Source organism: Nicotiana sylvestris, chromosome 5 (assembly GCF_000393655.2).
Source record: "Nicotiana sylvestris chromosome 5, ASM39365v2, whole genome shotgun sequence".
NCBI lineage: Eukaryota > Viridiplantae > Streptophyta > Magnoliopsida > Solanales > Solanaceae > Nicotiana > Nicotiana sylvestris.
In genome coordinates, this window is record NC_091061.1 from 60,201,895 (window position 1) to 60,228,103 (window position 26,209).

At 41.4% G+C, this 26,209-nt stretch overlaps 1 protein-coding gene across 1 annotated transcript; it reads left to right on the top strand.

Annotated features, from left to right (window-relative positions):
* Positions 1 to 3,033: 3,033 nt before the first annotated feature.
* LOC138868712 (uncharacterized) lies at positions 3,034 to 15,386 on the top strand. The gene is made up of 5 exons (XM_070146279.1): positions 3,034 to 3,423; positions 9,709 to 9,937; positions 10,084 to 10,245; positions 11,296 to 11,757; positions 15,157 to 15,386. Exons 1-5 carry the CDS (start codon positions 3,034 to 3,036, stop codon positions 15,384 to 15,386), a joined length of 1,473 nt encoding a protein of 490 aa, XP_070002380.1.
* The last annotated feature ends 10,823 nt before the right edge of the window (positions 15,387 to 26,209 follow it).

Here is a 26,209-nt window from a genome sequence, read left to right on the forward strand (position 1 = left end):
CCAAGCTCTATATAATCCACGTCCCCTACAAAATAATTTTCCATATAATGCTCGTGCCCATGACCACCCAGAAGAACAAATTTCATACCCATTGGAGAGTAGTATTCCAGCCTCTTCCCAAAGTTGGTCCAAATGGGTCTGTTGCAGCTCGTACCTCCAAATAGGCAAAATCTAGAGTCGCCCTCCTACCGACATGGTACCCGATGTGCTTATAATTCAGGGGCAGAAGGTCACGACACTAAGGATTGTTGGAACCTAAAAAGGGCGGTTGAAAATCTGATAGAACAAAAAAGGGTAGTGCCAAGGGATGAAGAGGTCCCCAATGTAACCAACAACCCATTACCAGCTCATAACAACGGGCAGATTATTGGGATGATATGTGAAGACAAAGAGTTTGACCCGGCTTTGAAAGATATCATTGCTATTGTCGATGTTGAAAGGAAGCACAAAACGGCAGCAAAGCAAGCTAAGGATGAGAAGAAAAACAAGCCCATTCCTCAAAACGTAGAAAAGGTTGTGGAAACCAAGACCGGGGCAGTACCTCCTAAAGATGTCATTCTATATGTTTTCAGGGCACCCAGGAAAGAACAGTTTGTGTTGAGTTCCCCCAAAAGGTTTCAGCAAAACAATGTCACGCTAACGGTACCAAAGATGTACATACCAAAGGCGATTTATATGGCGCGGAGCCAGTAATTTCACCCAGGCTGACTGAGCCTGTGGTTATCAGTCACACACCATAGAAGCTCATGAAGGATCCCATTGCCATCCCCTGGAACTACAACAAAGCGGTAGTGATGTACAAGGGAAAATAAATCATAGGGGAAGAGAATGAAACAAACTCGTTTGAGAAGTACCTCAATTTGGAAGAAGTGGACAATGCCAAACAAAAGCGTTTTCTGCTTAAAAAGCTAGTTAGCGCTGAAGAGGACGAGGAATTCTTCTGAAAAATGAAAACCTCGGACTATGATGTAATTGACCAACCCCGGAAGTCTCCCTCCCAGGTCTCACTATTGTCTCTACTGATAAGTTCGAATGAGCATCAAAAAGTATTGATAAAGACCCTCAATAAAGCATATGTTCCGATTGAAACCACTGTTGAGCAACTGAAAAGTATGGCGGAATGATTTTTTGAAGTCAACCGGATCTCATTCAGCCGAAATGACTTGCCTCCAGAAGGGGCTACCCACAACAAAGCTCTTCATTTGACTGTTAAGTGTGAAGGATACTATGTAAAAAGAGTCATGTTGGATGGCAGATCTGGGGTTGACATCTGCCCTCTCTCAACTTTGCAAAGAACGAAAATTGGGACTGAGAGAATCCATCCCAACAATGTTTGCGTGTGTGAATTTGACGGTATCAAAAGGGACATGATAGGGGAGATTGATTTGATCCTAACCATCGGCCCTATGGATTTTGAAATGACATTTCAGGTTTTGGACATGGACACCTCCTACAATTTTCTCCTAAGGAGGCCTTGGATCCATGCGGCGGGGGGCCGTACCTTCTACTCTACACCAGATGGTTAAGTTTAAGCATGAATACCAAGAAATCCGGGTTCATGGAGAAAATAAGTAATCAATTTACAGGGACCCGTCAGTCCCATGTCTGGAGGCTAAAGAAGGTAGCGAACACATAGTCTACCAAGCTTTTAAGATTGTGGTCGCAGAACAATGTGAGGAAGGAACCCCGAGTCTTTAACCCTTCTTGTCCAACGCATCAATCATGGTTGCCAGTGAGATGATCAGGCATGGCTACAAGCCTGGGAAAGGGTTTGGGGCATCTTTGCAAGACATTACGGAGCCCATCACCTTGACTGCCAGTGAGAACTTCTTTGGTGTCGGTTTCCAAGTTACAGAAGCCGACGTGAAATGGGATAAAGAACGTAATAACGATGGGGGAGGGGGGGTTCTACCTCAGCCGGTCCCGCATCTCGCCAGAACTTTTGTTAAACCAAGGTACATAGAGGAAGAAGATGAGGCATTCACAGCCGAAGAAATTGAGGATATCTGTGGGGCAATGAGGCAAATGTTATATGAGGCTCACATGGTCCAGTCGGGTGAAGGCTCGAGCACTGCCGAGGTGCAGTATATGGGGCCCAATGCCAAGCTTCAAAATTGGAAGGCTACTTCGTTCCCAGTCAAGCAGGAATCCCGGTAGTTCATTCTTGCCATCTTTTCTGCATTCCGAGTTATTTCAGGGTGTAACTCGAATGTCTTTAGTTTATTGACTTTAAAATTCCAATGTAATGCCTTCTATCTTCAAATTCAATGAAATGAAATCAATATTTCATCCTCTATGAATCTCTTTCTTTACTCTTTCTGATTTTGTTATTTATCTTATTTCTTCTTTCAGTTATAATAATACAGACTTAAATAACATGACATGTTTGCGGACTTTATGCCCAGATTCTAACACACTGTCTCATTATGAAATAATGAATCAAGAACCAGAATACGATGAAGATGAGGCTTTTAGGGAAATAAACCAAGAATTGGAACAATTTGAGAATAAGTCTAAGCCAAACTTAAATGAAACTGAGCTAGTTAATTTGGGTAATTTAGAAGAGGTCCAAAAAACCATGATAAGCATTCACACTGATGAAAGAACTAGGGATGCATTGATCCAACTTTTGTTCGAATTCAAAGGCGTGTTTGCCTGGTTCTATGATGATATGCCAAGACTGAGTGTTGATTTAGTGGTACATAAATTTCCAAGTTACCCCGGTTACCCCCTATTCAACAAAAGCAGAGAAAGTTTAAAATGGATATCAGTGACAAGATTAAAGAAGAAGTCACCAAACAGCTGAAAGCAGGTGTGATCTGAGTGGTCCGATACACCACATGGTTGGCCAATGTGGTCCCAGTACCAAAGAAAGATGGGAAAACCCGAGTGTGTGTTGATTATCGGGATTTGAACAAAGCAAGCCCCAAGGACAACTTCCTATTACCAAACATCCACATCCTTGTTGACAACTGTGCCAAACATGAGATACAGTCTTTTCTAGATTGTTATGCTGGGTATCATCAAGTCCTGATGGATGAAGAGGATGCAGAAAAGACGGCCTTCACCACATCTTGGGGTACTTATTGTTACAGGGTCATGTCGTTCGTTTTGAAGAACGCCGAGGTAACTTACATGAGAGCTATGACTGCCATTTTCCATGAGCTGATGCACCAGGAAATTGAGGTGTATGTGGATGATGTGATCATTAAATCAAGAACGCAAGACGACCATGTTCAGGATCTGAGAAAGTTCTTTGAGCATCTGTGTATGTATGACATGAAGTTAAATCCATCCAAGTGCGCATTTGGAGTACCATCTGGGAAACTTTTGGGGTTTGTAGTAAGTCGGAGGGGCATTGAGCTAGATCCAACAAAGATAAAGTCTATTCGGGATTTGCCTCCTCCGAGAACCAAGAAAGAGGTTATGAGTCTATGTCACGACCCTAGTTCACCAACCGTGAACATGTCATGATGGCACTTAGTCTCCGTGACCAGGTAAGCCTAACACTTGCGAAAACATAATAATTACGGAAAAATAGAATACCATATTTAATTATCTAAAAAGGAAATTGTACTGAATGCCGCTCGGCATATACGACTCAATATCTCAAGTCTAAAACAATCCCAAAACCCGGAAACTCATGGGAAAACACAGGCTACAGAAATGTATAGTCAGGCTCCAAACTCCAGAATATCTAACAAACGGAAGGAAAGAGAACTAAGAACTAAAGATAGAATAAAGAGGGAGACTCGTTGGTCTGCGGACGCAGCAGATCTACCTCGAAGTCTCCGTAGTCCTCCTGTCTCACTGATAGTGCACCTGAGTAGAGGTACCTGGATCTACACATGAAAAACATGCACAGAAGAGGCGTGAGTACACCACAGCGGTACTCAGTAAGTGCCAAGCCTAACCTCGGTTGGGTAGTGACGAGGAAGGTCAGGGCCCTACTGAGGTTATATAAAATATAAAGATGTCAGGATAAGATAAGCAGTGCAATTGAGAACCTACAGTAAGAATCTATGCAGGATAATAAGAGTACAATAACGGAAACAATGATGAAAGCAAACCATAAGGAAAGTAATCGGGGATCTCTAACTATCCCGAGGATCTGTTAGTATCCTCGACATGTACTAGGGATCTCTTGGTATCCCAAGGATCTCTCGGTATCCTCAATATAAGCCAGGGATCTCTTGGTATCCCGAGGATCTCTTGGTATCCTCAATATGTACTAGGGATATCATGGTATCCCGAGGATCTCTTGGTATCCTCAATATGTACTAGGGATCTCTTGGTATCCCGAGGATCTCTTGGTATCCTCAATATGTACTAGGGATCTCTTGGTATCCTAAGGATATCTCGGTATCCTCAATATAAGCCAGGGATCTCTTGGTATCCCGAGGATCTCTTGGTATCCTCAATATGTACTAGGGATCTCTTGGTATCACGAGGATCTCTCGGTATCCTCAATATATGTGCGGGGGATCTCCCGGGAATCTAACCCGTAGTCCCAAAGTAAATGTGCAGGGGGAATCTCCCGGGAATCTGCCCATAGTCCCAATTTAAAACACAGAGCAGCAACACAAGAATATTAAATTAAACGCTAATTTCGTACCAAGTAAACATTTACTTCTAGCCTAACATGCTTCACGTAAAGCAATTCAGGCAATTTAAGCAAATAGACAATTAAGTCAACTAAACATGCCTTTCTAGACTAGAAACATGCTAAATTCACAAGTAGAATAAAACAAGAAAAGAACTCAATTGAAATACTTAAGGAAAAATCGGATTTTTAACAATTAGCTCAAGTAAAAATAGTTTTTTTTTACAAGGTTTTTCCCAAAAAAATAAAAAGGTCAAAAATGGCCCCGGGCCCACATGGTCGAAACTCGAGGTTCGGACCAAAACCCGGTTACCCATCCCCCCATGAATCCAAATATATGCTTAGTGTTGAAATCGGACCTCAATTTGAGGTCCAACTCCCCAAATTTAAGAAAAACGTAAGTTCTAACCAAAACCCCCAATTCCCATTTATGAAAATCCTTGATTCAAGTTGAAATCATGTTAAAAGATGTCAAGGAATAAAGAAATTAAGTTAGAAATCACTTACCAATCGTTTTGAAGAAGAAAAGTTGTTTGGAAAATCGCCTCTTAGGTTTTGGGTTTTTGAAAAGTGGAAAAATGACTGAAAATCCCGAATTAATATACTTTGCTGGGGGCTGGCGCGGACCGCGCAGAAACGTACCGCAGTCGCGTCGAGGGAGGGATGAAGTGGGCTCTCTGAGCCCACCCAGCACGGACCGCGCTGATTTGGTGCGCGGTCGCGCTGGTAGACCTGGCTACCGACCCTCCGAACCCCACCACGCGGATCGCACAGAAAAGCACCGCGGCCGCATGGCTGCCAGCGCGGACCGCACGGAAATGGCCGCGGCCGCACTAGGGCCTGCAATATCTGAACCTGCATTTTTAATGTCTAAGACCTCTCGGGCCCCACTCAAAACTCACCCGAGCCCTCGGGGCTCCAAACCAAACATTCATATGATCTCGAAAACACCTTACGGACTTACTCGTGCGATCAAATCGCCAAAACGACATCATATTCATAGGATCAAGCCTCGAAACACATGATTTTCTTTCAACTTTCATAAAACTCAAATTCCCCATTTTAAGTCCAAAACACGTCATATGACGTCTGTTTTTAGCCAAACTTTATAGATAGTGCTTAAAACATATTTAAGACTCGTACCGGGCGTCGGAACCAAAATACGAGCCCGATACTACAGTTTTCTGATCAATTTTCTTCTTCATTTTCCTTAATTAATTTCAGAACACAGTTTCACACAAAAATTCATTTCTCGGGCTTGGGACCTCGGAATTTGATTCCGGGCACACTCCCAAGTCCCATATTTTTCTACGGACCCTCCGGGACCGTCTAATCACAAGTCCGGGTCTGTTTACCCAAAATGATGACCAAAGTCAATATTATGCATATTAATATCAAAATTTATCAAATGTTTCACATAATTTGCATATTTCAACATAAAAGCTTTCCGACTACGCGCCCGGACTGCGCACGCAAATCGAGGCAACTAAACAACGAGGTTTTCAAGGCCTCGGAAGCACGGAACAAGGAAGAATTACGTTGATGACCCCTTTGGGTCGTCATATTCTCCACCTCTAAAATGACTGTTCGTCCTCGAACGGACAAATGAAAGAAGTACCTGAGTCGGGAAATAAATGAGGATAACGGCTTCGCATATCAGACTCGGACTCCCAGGTCGATGCCTTAGAAGGCTGACCTCTCCACTGAACACGCACTGAAGGAAAACTCTTCGACCTCAACTATCGAACCTGCTGGTCTAGAATAGCCACCGACTCCTCCTCATATGACAGATCCTTGTCCAATTAGAAAGTGCTGAAATCCAACACATGTGATGGATCGCCGTGTTACTTCCGGAGCATAGATACATGAAACACGGGATGCACAACTGACAATCTAGGTGGCAAGGCAAGTCTATAAGCCACTTCTCCCACACGATCAAGAATCTCAAATGGACCGATGAACCTAGGGTTGAGCTTGCCCTTCTTCCCATATCTCATCACGCCCTTCATAGGCGATACACGGAGCAATACCCGCTCACCAACCATGAAAGCAACATCTCTGACCTTACGGTCTGCATAACTCTTCTGTCTGGACTGAGCTGTACGAAGTCTATCCTGAATAATCCGGACTTTATCCAAGGCCTCCTGAACCAAATCAGTACCCAATAATCGAGCCTCTCCCGGCTCAAACCATCCAACTGGAGACCGACATCGCCTACCATACAACGCCTCATACGGAGCCATCTGGATGCTGGACTGGTAGCTTTTGTTGTAGGTGAACTCTGCTAAAGGCAAAAACTGGTCCCACGAGCCTCCAAAATCAATAACACAGGCTCGGAGCATATCTTCAAGAATCTGAATAGTCATCTCGGACTGACCGTCCGTCTGGGGATGAAATGTTGTGCTCAACTACACTTGAGTGCCTAACTCTCGCTGAACTACTCTCCAGAAATGTGAGGTAAACTGCGGACCCCGATCCGAAATGATAAATATGGGCACCCCATGAAGGAGGACGATCTCCCTGATGTAAATCTTAGCTAATCTCTATGATGAATAGGTGGCTGCAACGGGAATAAAATGCGCTGACTTGGTCAGCCTATCAACAATAACCCAAACTGCGTCAAACTTCTTCCGAGTCAACGGAAGTCCAGTAACGAAGTCCATAGTGATTCGCTCCCACTTCCACTCGGGAAGGTTAATCCTCTGAAACAACCCACCAGGTCTCTGATGCTCATACTTAACCTGCTGAGAATTCAAACACCGTGCCACATATGCCACAATATATTTCTTTATTCTACGCCACCAATAATGCTGCCGCAAATCCTGATACATCTTCGCGGCGCCCGGATGATTAGAGTACCGGGAGCTATGGGACTCCTTTAAAATCAATTCCCGAAGCCCATCCACGTTAGGCACACAAACTCGACCCTGCAATATCAATACACTATCATCTCCCAAGGTCACTTTCTTGGCACCTCCACGTTGTACCGTGTCTCTCAAGTCACACAAATGGGGATCATCAAACTGCCGATCACGGATATGCTCCAATAACGAAGAACGAGCGACCGTGCAAGCTAATACTCAACTAGGCTCAGAAATGTCCAACCTCACAAACTGATTTGCCAAAGCCTGAACGTCCAATGCAAGCGGTCTCTCACCGACCGGGATATAAGCAAGACTGCCCATACTGGCTAACTTCCTACTCAAGGCGTCGACCACCACATTGGCTTTTCCCGGGTGATATAAGATAGTGATGTCATAATCTTTCAACAATTCCAACCACCTCCTCTGCCTCAAATTCAACTCCTTTTGCTTGAACAAATACTGAAGACTCTTATGATCTGTGAACACCTCGCACGTCACACCATATAAGTAATGGCGCCAAATCTTTAGGGCATGAACAATGGCGGGTAACTCAAGGTCTTGAACAGGGTAGTTCTTCTCATGTATCTTTAACTGTCTGGACGCGTAGGCAATCACCCTACCATTCTGCATCAACATCGCTCCGAGGCCAACCCTCGAGGCATCACAATAGATTGTATAAGACCCCGAACATGTAGGCAGTATCAAAATTGGGGCTGCGGTCAAGGCTGTCTTAAGCTTCTGAAAGCTCGCCTCACACTCCTTCGTCCACTTAAATGGAGCACCCTTCTGGGTCAACCTGGTCATAGGGGCTGCAATCGATGAAAACCCCTTCATAAAGGAAACTGCAGATCTTGGTAGCTGAGGATGGTCTAGGCCAACTCTGCATGGCCTCTACCTTCTTCGGATCCACCTGAATACCTTCACACGAAATCACGTGGCCTAAGAATGCCACTGAATCCAACCAAAACTCACATTTTGAGAACTTAGCATATAACTTCTTCTCTTTCAGAATCTGAAGCATAGTTCCCAGGTGCTGCTCATAATCTTCCCGACTCCGGGAATACATCAGAATATCATCAATAAAGACAATGACGAACGAGTCAAGATATGGTCGAAACACCCTCGGGATACCAAGAGATCCCTGGCTTATATTGAGGATACCGAGAGATCCTCGGGATACCAAGAGATCCCTAGTACATATTGAGGATACCAAGAGATCCTCGGGATACCAAGAGATCCCTAGTACATATTGAGGATACCAAGAGATCCTCGGGATACCAAGAGATCCCTGGCTTATATTGAGGATACCGAGACATCCTCGGGATACCAAGAGATCCCTCGTACATGTCGAGGATACTAAGAGATCCTCGGGATACTTAGAGATCCCCGGTTACTTTCCTTATGGTTTGCTTTCATCATTGTTTCCGTTATTGTACTCTTATTATCCTACATAGATTCTTACTATAGGTTCTCAATTGCACTGCTTATCTTATCCTGGCATCTTTATATTTATATAACCTCAGTAGGGCCCTAACCTTCCTCGTCACTACCCAACCGAGGTTAGGCTTGGCACTTACTGAGTACCGCTGTGGTGTACTCACGCCTCTTCTGCGCATGATTTTCGTGTGCAGATCCATGTACCTCTACTCAGGCACACTATTAGTGAGGCAGGAGGACTACGGAGACTTCGAGGTAGATCTGCTGCGTCCGCAGACCGACGAGTCTCGCTCTTTATTCTATCTTTAGTACTTAGTTCTCTTTCCTTCCGTTTCATAGATATTCTGGAGTTTGGAGCCTTACTATACATTTCTGTAGCATGTGTTTTCCCGTGAGTTTCCGGGTTTTAGGATTGTTTTAGTCTTGAGATATTGAGTCGTATATGCCGAGCGACATAAAGTACAATTTCCGTTTTAGATAATTAAATATGGTATTCTATTTTTCTGCAATTATTATGTTTTCGCAAGTGTTAGGCTTACCTGGTCATGGAGACTAGGTGCCGTCATGACATGTTCATGGTTGGTGAACTAGGGTCGTGACAAGTTGGTATCAGAGCTCTAGGTTCATAGGAGTCACGGAACACAGACCGGTTTATTAGAGTCTCACTGATCGGTACGGAGACGTCTGTACTTATCTACGAAAGGCTATGTAACTGTTTAGGAAAAATTCTTCACTTCATTGATGTCCTTGTCATGCGATATTTTTGACATCAATTCTAAACTTCTGTCTTCTACTCTCTCACAGATGGTGAGGACACGTGTTACTCGGGATGATCAGGTACCCGCACCCCCTCCTGCATCCGTTAGAGGCAGGGGTCGGGGTAGAGGTCGTGGACGTGCACGGGGTGCAGCCAGAGCACCTGCACGAGTTGCCGCTGAGGTACCGCTAGCAGATCTAACCAGAGTTCAAGCACCCGACATGCCTACAACCACTACTACTCCAGCCCTTCAGGAGACATTGGCACAGTTTATGAGTATGTATACCACGCTGGCTCAGGAAGGGTTGTTTCCCCTTGCTGCAGCCACATCCCAGACCGGGGGAGGGGAATAGACTCCCGCCGCCCACACTCCTGAGCAGCGAGCGCAGGTTGAGAAGGTCCTAGAGATCATTCCTATACAGACTACAGTTCCAGTTCAGCCGAGGATGGGGCAGTTGCTTCTGAGGATGAGCAGCGGAGACTCGAGAGGTTCAAGAAGTATGATCCTCCGGTTTTCAGTGGACTAGCGACAGATGATGCCTTGGGATTTCTGGAGGATTGCCACCGTATTCTTCGTACTATGGGTATTACCGGATCGAGCGGGGTTTCTTTCACTGCTTTCCAACTTCGGGGAGCCGCCTATGAGTGGTGGCGCACCTATGAGTTAGACAATCCAGACGAGGCTGCTTCACTGACTTGGACCCAGTTCTCAGACATGTTTTTGAGAGAGTTCGTCCCTCAGAGCCTCAGGGATGCATGGCGTGCAGAGTTTGAGCATTTGTGCTAGGGTGCTATGACTATTTCAGAGTATGCTATCCGTTACAATAGATTGGCTAGGCATGCACCAGCCTTGGTTGCTACTATCCGCGAGAGGGTTCGCCGGTTTATTGAGGGGCTTATTCCTCCCATCAGATCTAGCATGGCTCGTGAGTTGGAGATGGATATTTCTTATCAGCAGGTAGTGATCATTGCTAGGAGGGTTGAGGGTATGCATGCTAGGGAGAGAGAGGAGAGGGAGGCCAAGAGGTATCGTGAGTTGGGCCATTTTTCTGGTGCCCGTACCCCAGCTGCAGGTCGTCATGGTAGGGGCTATATGAGTCGCCCCGTTCATTCAGCTCTTCCAGCAGCCAGCAATGCTCCAGCTCCTCCCAGATCTCAGGAGCCATATTATGCACCTCCAGTTTCTAGTGCGCCTCCTGCGCGGGGTGCTTTTAGAGGTCAGCCTAGCAGACCTGGCCCTAGCCAGTCACAGCTACCACATCCTCCCAAAGCTTGTTTTGAGTGTGGTGACACACGTCACGTGGTGAGGGATTGCCCTAGACTTGGGAGGGGTGCACCTCCACACACTTCTTAGCCACAGCGTGCCCCGCAGAGTTCTCAGGCTATGGTTACAGCTCCAGTTTCTACCCCACCTACTCTACCAGCTAGAGGTGGAGGTCGGGGAGGTAGAGGTCGCCCTAGAGGGGGAGTCCAGACCAGATACTATGCCCTTCCTTCCCGTACCGAGGCTGTTGCCTCTGATTTCGTCATCACAGGTATTATACAGGGTTGTCACAGAGATGCATCGGTTCTATTCGATCCAGGCTCCACTTATTCTTATATGTCTTCTTATTTTTCTCCGAATTTGGGTGTAGCTCGAGATTCGTTAAGTTCTTCTGTTTATGTATCTATTCCTGTGGGAGATTCTATTGTTGTGGACTGCATTTATCGATCGTGTTTGGTCACTGTTCGTGGTTTTGAGACCATAGTAGACCTATTGTTGCTCAACATGGTTGATTTTGATATTATTCTAGGCATGGACTGGTTGTCTCCCCATTATGCTACTCTTGATTGTCACGCCAAGACTGTGATGCTGCCTATGCCAGGTATTCCGCGTGTTGAGTGGAGTGGTACTTTAGATCACACTCCCAGTAGAGTTATATCTTTTCTTAATGCTCAGCGTATGGTTGAAAAGGGGTGTGCCGCGTACTTAGCTTATGTGAGAGGCGTCAGTATTGATACTCCTTCAGTTGATTCAGTTTCAGTAGTACAAGATTTTCCCGATGTGTTTCCAACTGATCTTCCCGGCATGCCGCCTGATAGAGATATTGATTTTGGCATTGATCTATTGTCGGGCACTCAGCCCATTTCTATTCCCCTATATCGTATGGCTCCTCCTAAGTTGAAGGAGTTGAAGGATCAGTTGCAAAAATTGCTTGATAAGGGTTTTATTCGGCCCAGTGTATCGCCTTGGGGTGCTCATGTCTTGTTTGTAAAGAAAAAGGATGGTTCTATGCGTATGTGTATTGATTATCGCCAGTTGAACAAAGTTACAGTTAAGAACCGTTATCCTTTGCCTCATATCGATGATCTATTTGACCAGCTTCAGGGCGCACGAGTGTTTTCTATGATTGATTTGCGCTCAGGTTACCATCAGTTGAAGATTCGAGAACTAGATATCCCGAAGACTGCTTTCAGGACTCGGTATGGCCATTACGAGTTCCTTGTTATGTCATTTGGGCTGACCAATGCCCCAGCAACCTTTATGCATTTGATGCACAGTGGATCTCTTGGTATCCTCAATATGTACTAGGGATCTCTTGGTATCCCGAGGATCTCTCGGTATCCTTAGTATATGTGCGGGGGATCTCCCGGGAATCTAACCCGTAGTACCAAAGTAAATGTGCAGGGGGAATCTCCCGGGAATCTGACCCGTAGTCCCAATTTAAAACACAGAGTAGCAACACAAGAATATTAAATCAAACGCTAATTTCGTACCAAGTGAACATTTACTTCTAGCCTAACATGCTTCACGTAAAGCAATTCAGGCAATTTAAGAAAATAGACAATTAAGTCAACTAAACATGCCTTTCTAGACTAGCAACATGCTAAATTCATAAGTAGAATAAAACAAGAAAAGAACTCAATTGAAATACTTAAGGAAAAACCCCCGGATTTTCAACAATTATCTCAAGTACGCACTCGTCACCTCACGTACAGGGCATTTCAATTATCAAATATAGCACATCCAAAGGGGAAAGGTCCCCCACACAAGGTTAGACAAGTCACTTACCTTGAATTCTCCAAACTCAACTCACGCTTCTAGAATAGCTTTACCCCTCGAATTCACCACCCAACCTCTCGAATCTAGTCACAAATTACTTGAATGCATTAATAAATACTATTGAAACTAACCCCAATGCATAAAAATAGTTTTTTTTACAAGGTTTTTCCCAAAAAGAAAAGGTCGAAAATGCCCCCGAGCCCACATGGTTAAAACTCGAGGTTCGGACCAAAACCCAGTTACCCATCCCCCCATGAATCCAAATATATGCTTAGCGTTGAAATCGGACCTCAATTTGAGGTCCAACTCCCCAAATTTAAGAAAAACCTAAGTTCTAACCAAAACCCCCAATTCCCATTTATGAAAATCCTTGATTCAAGTTGAAATCATGTTAAAAGATGTCAAGGAATAAAGAAATTAAGTTAGAAATCACTTACCAAACGTTTTGGAGAAGAAACGTTGTTTGGAAACACGCCTCTTAGGTTTTGGGTTCTTGAAAAGTGGAAAAATGACTGAAAATCTCGAGTTTATATACTTTATTGGGGGCTGGCGCGGACCGCGCATAAATGTACCGCGGCCGCACCGAGGGAGGGAAGAAGTGGGCACTCTGAACCCACCCAGCGCGGACCGCACTGATTTGGTGCGCGGTCGCGTTGGTCGAACTAACTACCGACCATCTGAACCCCACCACGCGGACCGCACAGAAAAGCACCGCGGCCGCGTGGCTGCCAGAGCGGTCCGCGCGGAAATGGCCGCGGCCGCACTAGGGCCTGCAATATCTGAACCTGCATTTTTAATGTCTAAGACCTCACGGGCCCCACTCAAAACTCACCCGAGCCCTCGGGGCTCCAAACCAAACATTCATATGATCTCGAAAACACCTTACGGACTTACTCGTGCGATCAAATCGCCAAAACGACATCATATACATAGGATCAAGCCTCGAAACACATGATTTTCTTTCAACTTTCATAAAACTCAAATTCTCCATTTTAAGTCCGAAACACGTCATATGACGTTCGTTTTTAGCCAAACTTTACAGATAGTGCTTAAAACATATTTAAGACTCGTACCGGGCGTTGGAACCAAAATACGAGCCCAATACCATAGTTTTCTGATCAATTTTCTTCTTCCTTTTCCTTAATTAATTTCAGAACACAATTTCACACAAAAATTCATTTGTCGGGCTTGGGACCTCGGAATTTGATTCCGGGCACACTCCCATCAATATTATGCATATTAATATCAAAATTCATCAAATATTTCACATAATTCACATATTTCAACATAAAAGCTTTCCGGTTACGCGCCCGGACTGTGCACGCAAATCGAGGCAACTAACAGCGAGGTTTTCAAGGCCTCGGAAGCACGAAACAAGGAAGAATTACGGTGATGACCCTTTTGGGTTGTCACAGTCTACTGGGTAGGTTGAATTACATTAGCAGATTCATTTCTCAGTTGACTTCCACGTGTGAGTCCATTTTTAAGTTGCTGAAGAAAGATGCGGTGATTAGGTGGACAGATGAGTGTCAGGAAGCTTTCGACAAAATCAAAGAATATATGTCGAATCCGCCAGTCCTGGTCCCACCCGAACCTGGAAGGCCTTTTTTTTTGTATTTGACAGTCTTGGAGAATTCCTTTGGATGTGTCCTCGGGCAACATGATGTGACCGGGAAGAAGGAACAAGCCATATACTACTTGAGCAAGAAGTTCACTAGTTATGAAGCCAAGTACACTTTGTTGGAAATAACTTTTTGCGCTTTAACCTGGGTCACTCAGAAGCTTAGGAATTATTTGTTGGATTACACCACCTATCTCATTTCCAGATTGGACCCTTTGAAGTACATATTCCAAAAGTCGATGCCCACGAAAAGGTTAGCAAAATGGCAAATCCTGCTCACCGAGTTCGACAGTCTATGTCACCTGCACAACAATGAAAGCTCAAGCTTTGGCAGACCACTTAGCTAAGAATCATGTTGATGATGAATATCAGCCTTTGAGTACTTACTTTCCGGACGAGGAAGTAAATTCAGTTGAGGTAATTCCAAAAGAACCAATACTTGGAAAATGTTCTTCGATGAAGCTGTGAATGCAAAAGGTGTCGGGGTTGGGGCAATTTTGATTTCACCCACTGGTCAGCACTATTCGGCCACAGCCCGGCTTTAGTTTTTCTGCACAAACAACACTGCCGAGTATGAAGCATGTATTATGGGCATGAACATGGCAATCGATCAGGATATAGAAGAATTGTTAATCATGGAAGATTTTGACTTGATTATCCGACAAGCTCAAGGTGAATAGGAAACTCGGGATGTCAAGCTTCTTCCATACAGACAACATGTGGAAGATCATAGCAAACGGTTCAAATCCATCGAATTGAGGTACATTTCTCGGTTTCACAATGAGTTAGCCAATGTACTAGCTACTTTGGCCTCAATGCTACCGTATCCAGGCAATGTCCATATTGACCTATTGGAAATTCAAATCCGAGAAAGACATGGTTATTCCAATACAATTGAGGTGGAACCAGATGTTCAACCATGGTATCACGATATCAAAAGATTCTTGAAAACAAAGGAATATCCCGAGCAAGCTAGTGGAGACCAAAAGAGAACCATTAGGAGGCTTGCCAGTGCTTTCTTCTTGAGCGGAAGGTCTTGTACAAAAGGACTCCAGATTTGAACCTTTTAAGATGTATTGATGCCCAATAGGCTAGAAGAATCATGAATAAAGTGCACACAAGAGTATGTGGGCCCCATATGAATGGATACGTCCTTGCAAAGAAAATCCTTCGAGCAGGTTATTACTGGATGACTATGGAAAAAGATTGCTTCAGTTTTGTCCGAAAGTGTCATCAGTGTCAGGTACATGGTGACCTGATTCATGCACCACCTTCAAAACTGCATCTTATATCAGCACCGTGGTTGTTCGTTGCTTGGGGTATGGATGTCATTGGGCTAATCAAGCTAAAAGCTCCAAATGGGCATAGATTCATTTTGGTTGCCATTGACTACTTCACAAAATGGGTTGAAGCAGTCACTCTCAAAGCCGTCACTAAGAAAGCAGTGGTAGAGTTCGTGCACTCTAACATCATCTGTCGTTTTGGTATTCATACAACTATCATTACGGACAATGCTGCAAACATGAATAGTCACTTGATGAGGGAGATATGTGAACAATTTAAGATCACTCATCGAAATTCTACCCCTTATCGGCCCAAAGCTAATGGTGTTGTTGAAGCAGCAAACAAGAAAATCAAGAAGATTCTCAAAAAGATGATCCAAAGTTCTAGGAAATGGCATGAAAAGTTGCTTTTTTCATTGTTAGGATATTGCACAACTGTACGCACATTAGTTGGAACAACACCCTATCTATTGGTTTATGGCACTGAAGTTGTAATACCCACAGAAAATGAAATTCTATCTCTTCGAATCATCGTTGAAGATGAGATTGAGGATAATAAGTGGGTCAAAACCTGTTTAGAATAGTTGACCTTGATTGATGAAAAGCGGATGGCCGCAGTTTTCCATGGGCTGTTGTATCAACAAAGAATGGCCCGTGCCTAAAAAAGAAAGTGCAACCTAGGAATCTTGAGGTAGGGCAACTCGTTTTAAGACGTATTCTCCCACATCACAAGGAAGCAAAAGGTAAGTTCGCTCCAAACTGGTAAGGTCCATACATTATAAGAAAATTGTTGCCGAAAGGGGCATTGTACTTGGGAGACATTGAAGGAAATTTCTCGGAAACAACAGCCAATGCAGACGCGGTGAAAAGGTATTATGTTTAACCATTCTGCGATACCAATATTATCCTATTGGGATGACGAAGGCTTTCATTCTTGCTACCCCAAACACTTCAATCCTTTGCTAACCCTTTCAGCCGATTACCTTTCTTTGATTACCCTCTTTGAAACCCGAAAATGCTTGTAAAAAAATCAATCAAAAACAAAGTTTCCCTGAACTACGTTCGACTTGATTCCAAAAGTATACGTAGGCAGCCTCTCTCTAGGGTTCAGTCACACAAAAAACAAAATCCATATTCCCCCAAAGTCTAAACTGGGGTAGAATTTACAATGGTTCGGCGACAGTTCGCCTGAAAGGTTCCAAAGTTGTAATTCAATCCAAAGTCTTTTACCCTAAATCTTGTTCAAAGTTCTTATGATCAATCAGTAAAGATGTTCAAAATGGGAGGATGTTGGTTATTTGGATTTGATACAATCAAATGAGAGAAATAAAATGAGAGAGTCTTATCGGTGAAAACCCACACGGGAACCGTAAGGCGATGGTGAGTAGAGAAATGGAAAATGAGAGAGTCTTATTAGTGAAAACTCACAAAGAGCACTATCAGGCGATGGTGAGAAGAGAAATGAGATAGGTCGGTTGTGAAAACCCGCAAAGGGCGCCACTGATCAAAAAAGGGAATCACTTACAACCATCGCCACTGATAAGAGTCCTGGAAAGGTTTCTCGATTTTGAGATATGGATTAAGAAAGGTCTTTATGAGAGATTGGATGGTTGCGCAGATCGTCTATCCAGTCCAAAAAGCATGTCATATCTACTGAAATCCTCATGCACTCCATATAAGTCCTTTTTTCCTTCCCCCGAAAGAGACACTTCTCGTTTAAATTTATTATCCTGTCTGTTGTTTACTTTTCTTTGAATCCCTTTCGGTCCAATTCTCCTCCGAAACTAATACAAATAAAAGATGGAAAGATTTATTTTACAAGGTTTTTGTTTGACAGAAATGTAAAATTTAAGAAAAAACACCCAGCCTCAGTAGGTGTATTAAGTCGATCTCGACTGGCCATGTTGGCCGATGCTCCAGAGTCCAAACGCTTGAAAATAAAGGAAATCAAAGTCAAACGCCCACAAAAGCAAAATAGGATGGAAAGGACAAGACCTGCATGGGTTAATCATCATGTGAAATTTTTGAAAGTCAAGTTCTCTGGGTTTAGAAAAGAGACCGATTTCCAGAAAGTCAGCGAGCAATCGAGATTTTCATCGAAAGAGTTGGGCCGAGATCAAGTGATCGAAACAATCAAGGCCATAAAACCAACCACCGTTTCAAACTGACAAATTGTTCTTTGATTTGAAAACAGGAAAACAGGCGTAGTCCAAAACAACTTTGTAAGAAGCAGGTGCAATAAAAGCAAGGCACGCAGAAACCAAAACGGTTCTGCAGCAAAGGTTGAACCGAAAAGGGAAGTCCTTTAAACTCTTCATTCATTCTCCTAAATAAAATGAAAAGTGAAATAAAAAAAGAAAAAAAATGATGATGAAATGAAATGAAAATAAAGAAGAAGAAAAATTCAAAATCATGGTAGTAGAGGGTCTTCAATCCCTAGCTGCGTCTTTTCCAACATAGGGTCTCACTCCCTAACTGATGTCAGCATAACCTGGTAATCTTTCCAACATAGGATCTCACCCCCTAGTTGATCCCCGGCATAATCCGAGGACCTTTCCGGCATAACCCGATGACTTCCCCAACATAACCCGAGGACCTTTTCCGGCATAACCCGATGACTCTCCCGGCATAACCCGTGGACCTCCCCAGCATAACTTGAGAACTTTTTCCAGCATAACCCGATGACCTTTTCCGGCATAACCCGATAACTCTCCCGGCATAACTCGTGGACCTCCCCGGCATAAACCGAGGACCTTTTCCGGCATAACCCGATGACTTTCCCGGTATAAACCGTGGACCTCCCCGGTATAACCCGAGGACCTTTTCCGACATAACCCGATGACTTTCCCGGCAAAACCTATAGACCTCCCCGGCATAACCCGAGGACCTTTTCTGGCATAACCCGATGACTTTTCTGGCATAACCCGTGGACCTTTCCGGCAAAACCCGATGACCTTCCCCGGCATAACCCGAGGACCTTTTCGGCATAACCCGGTCATTTTTCCAGCATAACCTGGTAATCTTCCCAATTGGGGCCTCCGATCCCTATATGATTGCATTTTATATATAGGTTCTCCACTCCATAATCTCTTTTCTTCAGGGATACACAATCCCGATTTTAATTGCTTTCAATAAAGAAGTAGTTCAGATTTTGTTACAATAACTCACGAAATTTTCCTAATGAAAACTAGGGCAGAAAAAATTCGTTCATTTGTTTGCTTTGGTGCCTGAATAGGTTTTTACCGTGAGGCACAAGGTTTGATATGGACAAAAGAAGACGTCTCAACCCAAATAAAAGAAAAGAAGAACAAGAAAAGAAGTTGAACTCTAACTCTAGAAGCTGAAAAAAGATGCAAACTGCTCAAGATATGATTGAAGTCACAAGTTTTGCATGTCCCCCCTTGATCCGAGAAGCTGAAGAAGAATGAACCAGCAGTTGCAGCTAACGGGCATCAAGATTCAGATCAGAGTCTGCAGGAAGAACCAGCCAAGACTCAAGATCGAGCTTTAGAAGGTTTATAGATAGGAATCTTGTAACTCGTAGATGATAGGCTTAGCAAGATTAGCTGTCATTTTTTATTTTGGTGTAATAAGTAGCTCAGCAAGCAGAAACAACAGCAATAGCAGTGAAATCACAGTTCCCCGGTAGTCCTAGCTACCAAAACTTCCAGAACTACACTGACCTGATTTCTTTACAACCAAGGATATGTAGGCAACCTCCGAAGCAAGGTTCGGTCAGACTTTTTCAAAGGATGCTTCTCATGGAAGTTTCAAACAGGCAAAAATCACTCGTAATTGTGATGTAATATTTTCAAGAGAGGGGCAGCTGTGAGCATGTAATATTTGCCCTATATGAAATACTCCTATAAAATCCAAGAAAATAGATTTTTCTAAATTATTTTCCATTTTAAAGGATTTTTATTAATTGCTTGTATTTTTGTGCACGTTTAATTTTTATTAAAATCATGAAAAATGTTAAAAATACCATGCATTGCATTTAGGTTTCGTTTTTATATTTTTTAGGATTAATTAGTTAATTATTTATTTTATTGAAAATGAAAATCACAAAAATGGCTCATTTTTATTTTTTGTTTTTAATTCTTAGATTAGTGATTTTTCTTTTTTAGTTTAGGATGAAGTAATTGTTTAAAATTAATAATTAGATATTTGGCTTAATTTTACAATTTAGATTAATTTAGGAATTTAATTTAGGTTTTAATTAAAGAAAAAAAATAAGGGAAAAAGGAATAAAAGAGGTAATTGAAAAAAGGGGTTTTTAATATGAATTTAGTTTAATTCTTTGTACCCAATCGGCCCAATTCTTCTCCAAAATTAACCCTAGACCCAAGCCCAAATCAGCCTTACATGGTCCAATCCCCCACACTCCTAAAACTACACAGTTTTGCCCCAAAATAATCCCAGTTGTTGATCGTCTCAAATCAAGCAGCTGGGAACTGATTAACCATTAACATATAAATGTCCGAAATACACCCCCTAACCCCAAAAACACCCCCATTTCACATCATCACTGTCTCTAACCCCAAACCCTAGTCGCCCTGAATTCCTTTGCCTGCTCCGCCTTGTTCCACCGCCGGAAATTGCCCCATGGCAGCAGCGACACCCCAAATCTCACTAAAATTACACCCTATAATTCCTTTTTCCTACCCTTTTCGAATCTCCAAGCCATCACCTTCAAATCTTTACCAAACGCTTCAAATTTTAGATCCAAATTCGGAATCCCAAAACCCTAAATCACCCAAACAGCCCCAAAATCACACCCTACAGTCCTCACACCCTCTAAACCCTAAACTACCATCAAACCCCTTCAAATCAGTCCTAATCTCCTCAAATCATCAATCTGAAACACTAGATTACCCTATTCGATTTTTGTTTGAGGTTGGGTCCTATGAACCCAAGACGTCCATTAGTCGATTGTTCTTAACAAGAACAGTCGATTGATAGTTGAACAATGTTCATATTACCCCCTTTAAAATGGGTAGAGTTAATGACCACCTGCCCCAAAGCCTCAGGTCCTTTCTTCTTTCTTTTCTTTTTTCTGATTCCTAGGTTGTCTTCATCTTTGTATCTTTCTTTCATGTGCAAAAGGTCTTTGTCTTAAACCGCCATTAACTTGGTCTTACACTGTGTTTAACTCTCTTTTCATGATCATCTTTTCTTTTGATTGTTTTCTTTTGTTGATTAGGTTTAATTTGTAGCTTATTGACAACTGATTTGTTAGTCTAGGGTTTCATGTTTCTTATTTCCTTATTGTTAGTTCTTAATATGTTTTAGTTAGCCGATTTTCATTATCAATAATCATGCATGTTTAGATATTGGAATTGTTGTTTGAGTTTAATTCTGGACCTAATTTGATTTAGCCAAATTGGTTAGTAATCAGGTGTACTTTAGAATTAAATTCTCATTTTTTGTTAGTTGGTGGTTTACTAGTTAATCGTAATTGATTTGTTTGGATTACTACTGCTACTGTTGAAGTAGTTTAAAGAGTAGTTCAGTCTTTAAATCAAATGAGCTTAATTGCCCAATTAGATCGAATTAATCAACTTGGCAATCCCTTAGAAATTTAATATAAGCTGCTTTGAGTTGTTTGATTTGAGGAATTCCTTAATAGCTTTTTCTTGACAAAAAAGGCCCAACTACTTAGATCCAAAGTTGGCCAGCTATGTAGCCTGGGTCTTAGGTCAAAAAGGGGTAATGACAAGGGTATTTCAAGGATGTTTGGGAATGGTAGATGAGGAATCTTAGCAGTAATGGCCTAGGAAACTTCTAGAATCAAGATAAAGTACCAAATTAAAATAGGAAAAGGTATTAGGTCAGAGTTTTTGGGTAAATAGTAAATTTTTAGGAGTAAAAAGGGTATAAAAATAAAAGAAGTTCCTAGAAAAATATACAGATGCCCTAGCTGTTGTAAAAAAATGCTGAAAATGGACAGCTGGACATTTTATCCTCTGTCTAGATGTTGTACTATCCTGAAAATTCAGAATTTAGGTTAGAATATGCTTTTTTGATGCCATTTGAAAACACTCTATAAAAGAAAAAGCATTCCTTCATTCACACACACACAATCATTAGCATTCTCTGCACACAAGTTCTGAAAATACAGATATATTGCTCTAAAATAGATGATGATTCTGCAAAATACTACACATTTTCTGGGTAGCATTTTGGGTTGTTGTTCTTGTCTGGTTTTCTGCTGCTGCTCCTTTTCTTTTGGAGTTTTCAACCAGTCTTTTCTTTCATCTTATAATTGCTGGTTTCTGATTGTTGTTCATTAAAGGTACTGCTTTCAGTTCCTTCCTCATGTATTGCTGTTTCGTTTTTCTGAAATGATAAACTAAGTAATAAGCTTGTACAATGAATGAATTCTATGTGATGTTTGATTAATTTGTATGAATATGGTTGGATTTACTGCTTAACATGGAAAAGAATCGGCATGACTCTCATTGTGTGGCTTAATAATTATCTATGATCTCTTCCCTTTTACATGTTCAAACTTGAAAATTGTTAGACTTTAGGCTAAAAATGTGAAGGTTCAGCATGCTGAAATGGTCATCTTTCTTTCTTTCGCTTTGTTATTTCAAAGATAGGGATGCTGTAGTCAATAGGATCCATATAAATACTGAAAATTGCATTCTTTGTGTTGTATGTGAGGGGCAATAAAGCAAGGCAATTCCAGGGCTGGAGTTTGAATGCTGACTTGTGAGAAACAGCTCCATAGCTAATTTCTTGCAAGTTTGAAGCTTGGTTTGGAAGGATCTGTTGGCATAAGAAAAGCATGAAGTTAAGGAAAAATTTGCTTTTGTTTAACTCTATAAATTCTCTCTTCTTTTCTTCTTTAGATGTTAGTTATACTTAGGAATATGTTGCAAATTCATGGACCTTCACCAGTAAAAATGGACTGTTGGAAGGATTTTTAAATATAGTTATGTTTAATTATTAGTATAGGTTCATAATAATTGGACCACTTTGCAATAAGCATTATTACTGCGTGATGGATTGAACATGGCACAAATTGGGCCAGACTTGCAACAAGGCCCAATATGGGACTCATTTAAGCAAGTCTGGGCCCAGGCAAATAGGCTTGGATGTTAAACACATGTTAATTGTGATGTTTTTCCTTGAAGATCATAGTATAAACACATGTTATTACTTCTTGCAAATTTTGTAATTAATTTTTAAACCAGGATTATTGTTTGATCTTTGAATGCTGATGTTTACTTAGTAGCAATTGAACTGTAACTGCTATAAATATGCAAATTTGGTTAAATTGGACGTAAAGGTGGATAGGCCCAGCTAGAGAACATGTAGCAACTGGGCCCGCCTAATATAAGTCCAATATGGGTTGTTTGAATCAGACTCAACCAGAGTCTTTGGGCTTCTTCACTTCTAGGCCAAACTCTAGCTCAATACAGTCCCAAAATGGCCGATTATCCTCAAATAAATGATTAATGGGTCATTGCTGGCCCAAATCCCTTTCAACAAATGATCTAAAAGCCTAGACCTTCACCCTTTAAGCATGACCTTGATCAAAAAGATTCTTAGTTGAACTTCAAATTAGGATTAAAATATGAGTACCCTTAGTTTTGGTTAAATGAAACACAAACCTTGTAAAATAATTTGAGGTGTGTCATACACAAACAAAATCCATAACATATGGCCCTCATATTAATATTGACTTAGTGTAGAAAATATTTTTTAAACATTCGTAGTTGCTTTAGGCGTGTTTTATACTAAACCATCTTGACTATGGGTACGGTTCCCATGGCATAGTTATGATACTTAATTCCCAAATTCGGGGGTGTATTTCATGTAACCCGATCATAACCAGTTCAATTTTTAATAAAATAAACATGTCACGAACCGCGGGTGCATTTCATGTAGCTTGGATTGCGGTGTGTTCCAAAATGACAAGTGTACGACAATCGTAACTTGTTCAAGAAATAATTTCATAAATCCTAAAAGCAGTTTAAAATAATTAAAAGAGGTTTAAAAGGTTAAAAATGCACAATAGGTTTAAAACATATATTAATCAGATAATTAGGTCATTATTAATAGTTTAAGAGACCGTGCTAGAACCACGGAACCCGAAAATGCCTAACACCTTTTCCCGGGTTAACAGAATTCCTTATCTAGAATTTCTGATTTGCAGACTTTTAAAATAAAGTCGAAATTTCCTCGATTTGGGATTTTAAAATAAACTGGTGACTTGGGCCACCAAATAAATTATTCCAAGTGGCGACTCTGAAAATTAAATAAAATAATCTCATTTCGATTTATGTCACTTTAGTTGAAAAAACTCTCTTATACTCCCCCTCGGGTGATAAAAAGGAGGTGTGACAAGTGCTCTTCACCTAGAATTTAATATATTACACGATTTTATCTTTGTTTGTATCATTTAATTTGTATTTTGTGTTGAGAAAAATGTTGGTTTTTCAAGAAAATTTCTAAAATGAAAAATCATGATTTGGGGGACCAAATGGTGTCGGAATTTGATAATTTTGTATGGTTGAACTCGTATCGGAATGGGTATTCGTTTTTTGTAAAATTTGTCAGATTCCGATGTGCCATCTCAAGGGTCTACTTTTGGACCAATTTTTGGATTTTGTTAAAGATTGAGACTTTATGATCCGGAATAGTTTCTTATGAGTTTTATTTGTGCTTTAAAGTTATTTTGGTTAGATTTGAGTCGTCCAGAGGTCTTTTAACCCGAGAAGTGCATTTTAGAGTATCGTCCTGTCTTCTTTGAAGTAAGTATCTTGTCTAACCTTGTGTGGGGAACTTTCCCTTAGGAATTGAGTCTTCTATGTAGATTGTAGTTCATGTACGCAAGGTAACGCGTGCGTGCTCGGACTTATTTGTGGAAAGTTGGCCTTTAGGGTTCTTAGGCTCTTATACTCACTGTGTATGAAGTTTTTGGTGATGCGTTTGAGTTCCTATTTGCTAGTTTCACTTCTACATGCTTTACTTAGAATTAATTGCTTTAGGATTTACTCTTATTGCCTATTTGACTCTTATTTGACTTAATTGAAGATTTTGCCTCTTCTATCGTCATGCTATATTTTCATAACTGCTTATCTTTAATTGAAATTGTTATTGTCTCATCCTATATTTGTTTAGTCTTACTTGAAGTGATGATTATCTTCTGTAGCTTACCATTGTTTGAATTGTTGAATATCCTTCGCAATTTCTCAACCTTAAAAGGAGTTTAGATAACCTATATCTTAGTTGACTTGCCTTTATTTGGAACTATTTGACTTGTGTTGGCTTCCTTATTGTTGACTTGTATATTGTGGGGTCGTTGCTACATGTCAGTTTTCCCTTGTTGAACTGTTCCCTTTATGCCTAACATTTTTTAATGTGGTTATTCCTTGTGAACTGGTTCCACCGTTTCTTTGTGATTTAAAATTCTTGAGTTGATTTACTCGTCGTACTTTGTATTATTTTCATTTTGTTGTTGTACTTGTTGTGGTGATGTACGAGGTTTCTATCGTGCTGTAACTATTATTTCTGTTGGTTGCACTGCATATTTACTTTGGGACTACGGGACGATATTCCAGTAGATCCCCTTATTCTGCATATTTACTTTGGGACTACGGAACGGTATTCCAGTAGATCCCCCTGCACATTTATGTTTGGGACTACCGGGACGGTATCCCGGTAGATCCCTCTATTCTGTATATTTTCTTTGGGACTACGGAACGGTATTCCGGTTGATCCACCTATACATTTATATTTGGGACTACGGGACGGTATTCTAGGAAATCCCCTATTATTATCACTGTGTTCTGAGCTGTTGCTTTTCATTGATCCAATCCTTGTGTAAACATTCTACGTGTTGTCCATTCTTTTCCTTATGCTTACCAGCTGGTATGAACTATGTTAGGACACTTGCACAAGCATACATGTGGCTAAGAACTCTTATCGGATAAGAGGTTTCTTCATATTGTTGAGTATATATGCACACCCTTGTTTACTTGCCTTCTATTTGAGAATGGCTCTATTTGGCACGTGAGTTGTCAGTATGATTATGAGGTGTGATGAGGGCACAGGATGCCAAGTGTTAGGGTTCAGGTATTGAGACTTGTATTGTATGATTATGAGATGAGGTGTCACAAGGAGACTTATATTAGAAGGATATTTATTTGAAAATATTATATTCGAAAAATATTTATTTTGAAAGAACTATTTTTTGAAAATATTTACTTGAGGAAGTATATTTCGAAATATTTTTATCACTTGAAGGATTTGACTAATTGATTGAATTTTGTTGGCTAAGACCTAATGTGAGAAATGTCGTAGTTGCTGAGTTATGACTTGTCTTTACTTTATTTGTGATTTTGGATTTGAGTTGTATTTCCGTTCACTTTTCTGTGTTCTTATTATGGTGTTCCGCTGTTAGTTGTTGTTTTCTTTCCTTATTGCAATTATTGAATTGTTAGTCATATCGCATATTCTTTATATAGATATCATGTTCTGTTGTTTCTATACTTATACTTGTTCAGTTTATTAGACCAGTAGGTGCCTTGATAGTTCCTCGTCACTACTCCACCGAGGTTAGTCTTGATACTTACTAGGCACCGATG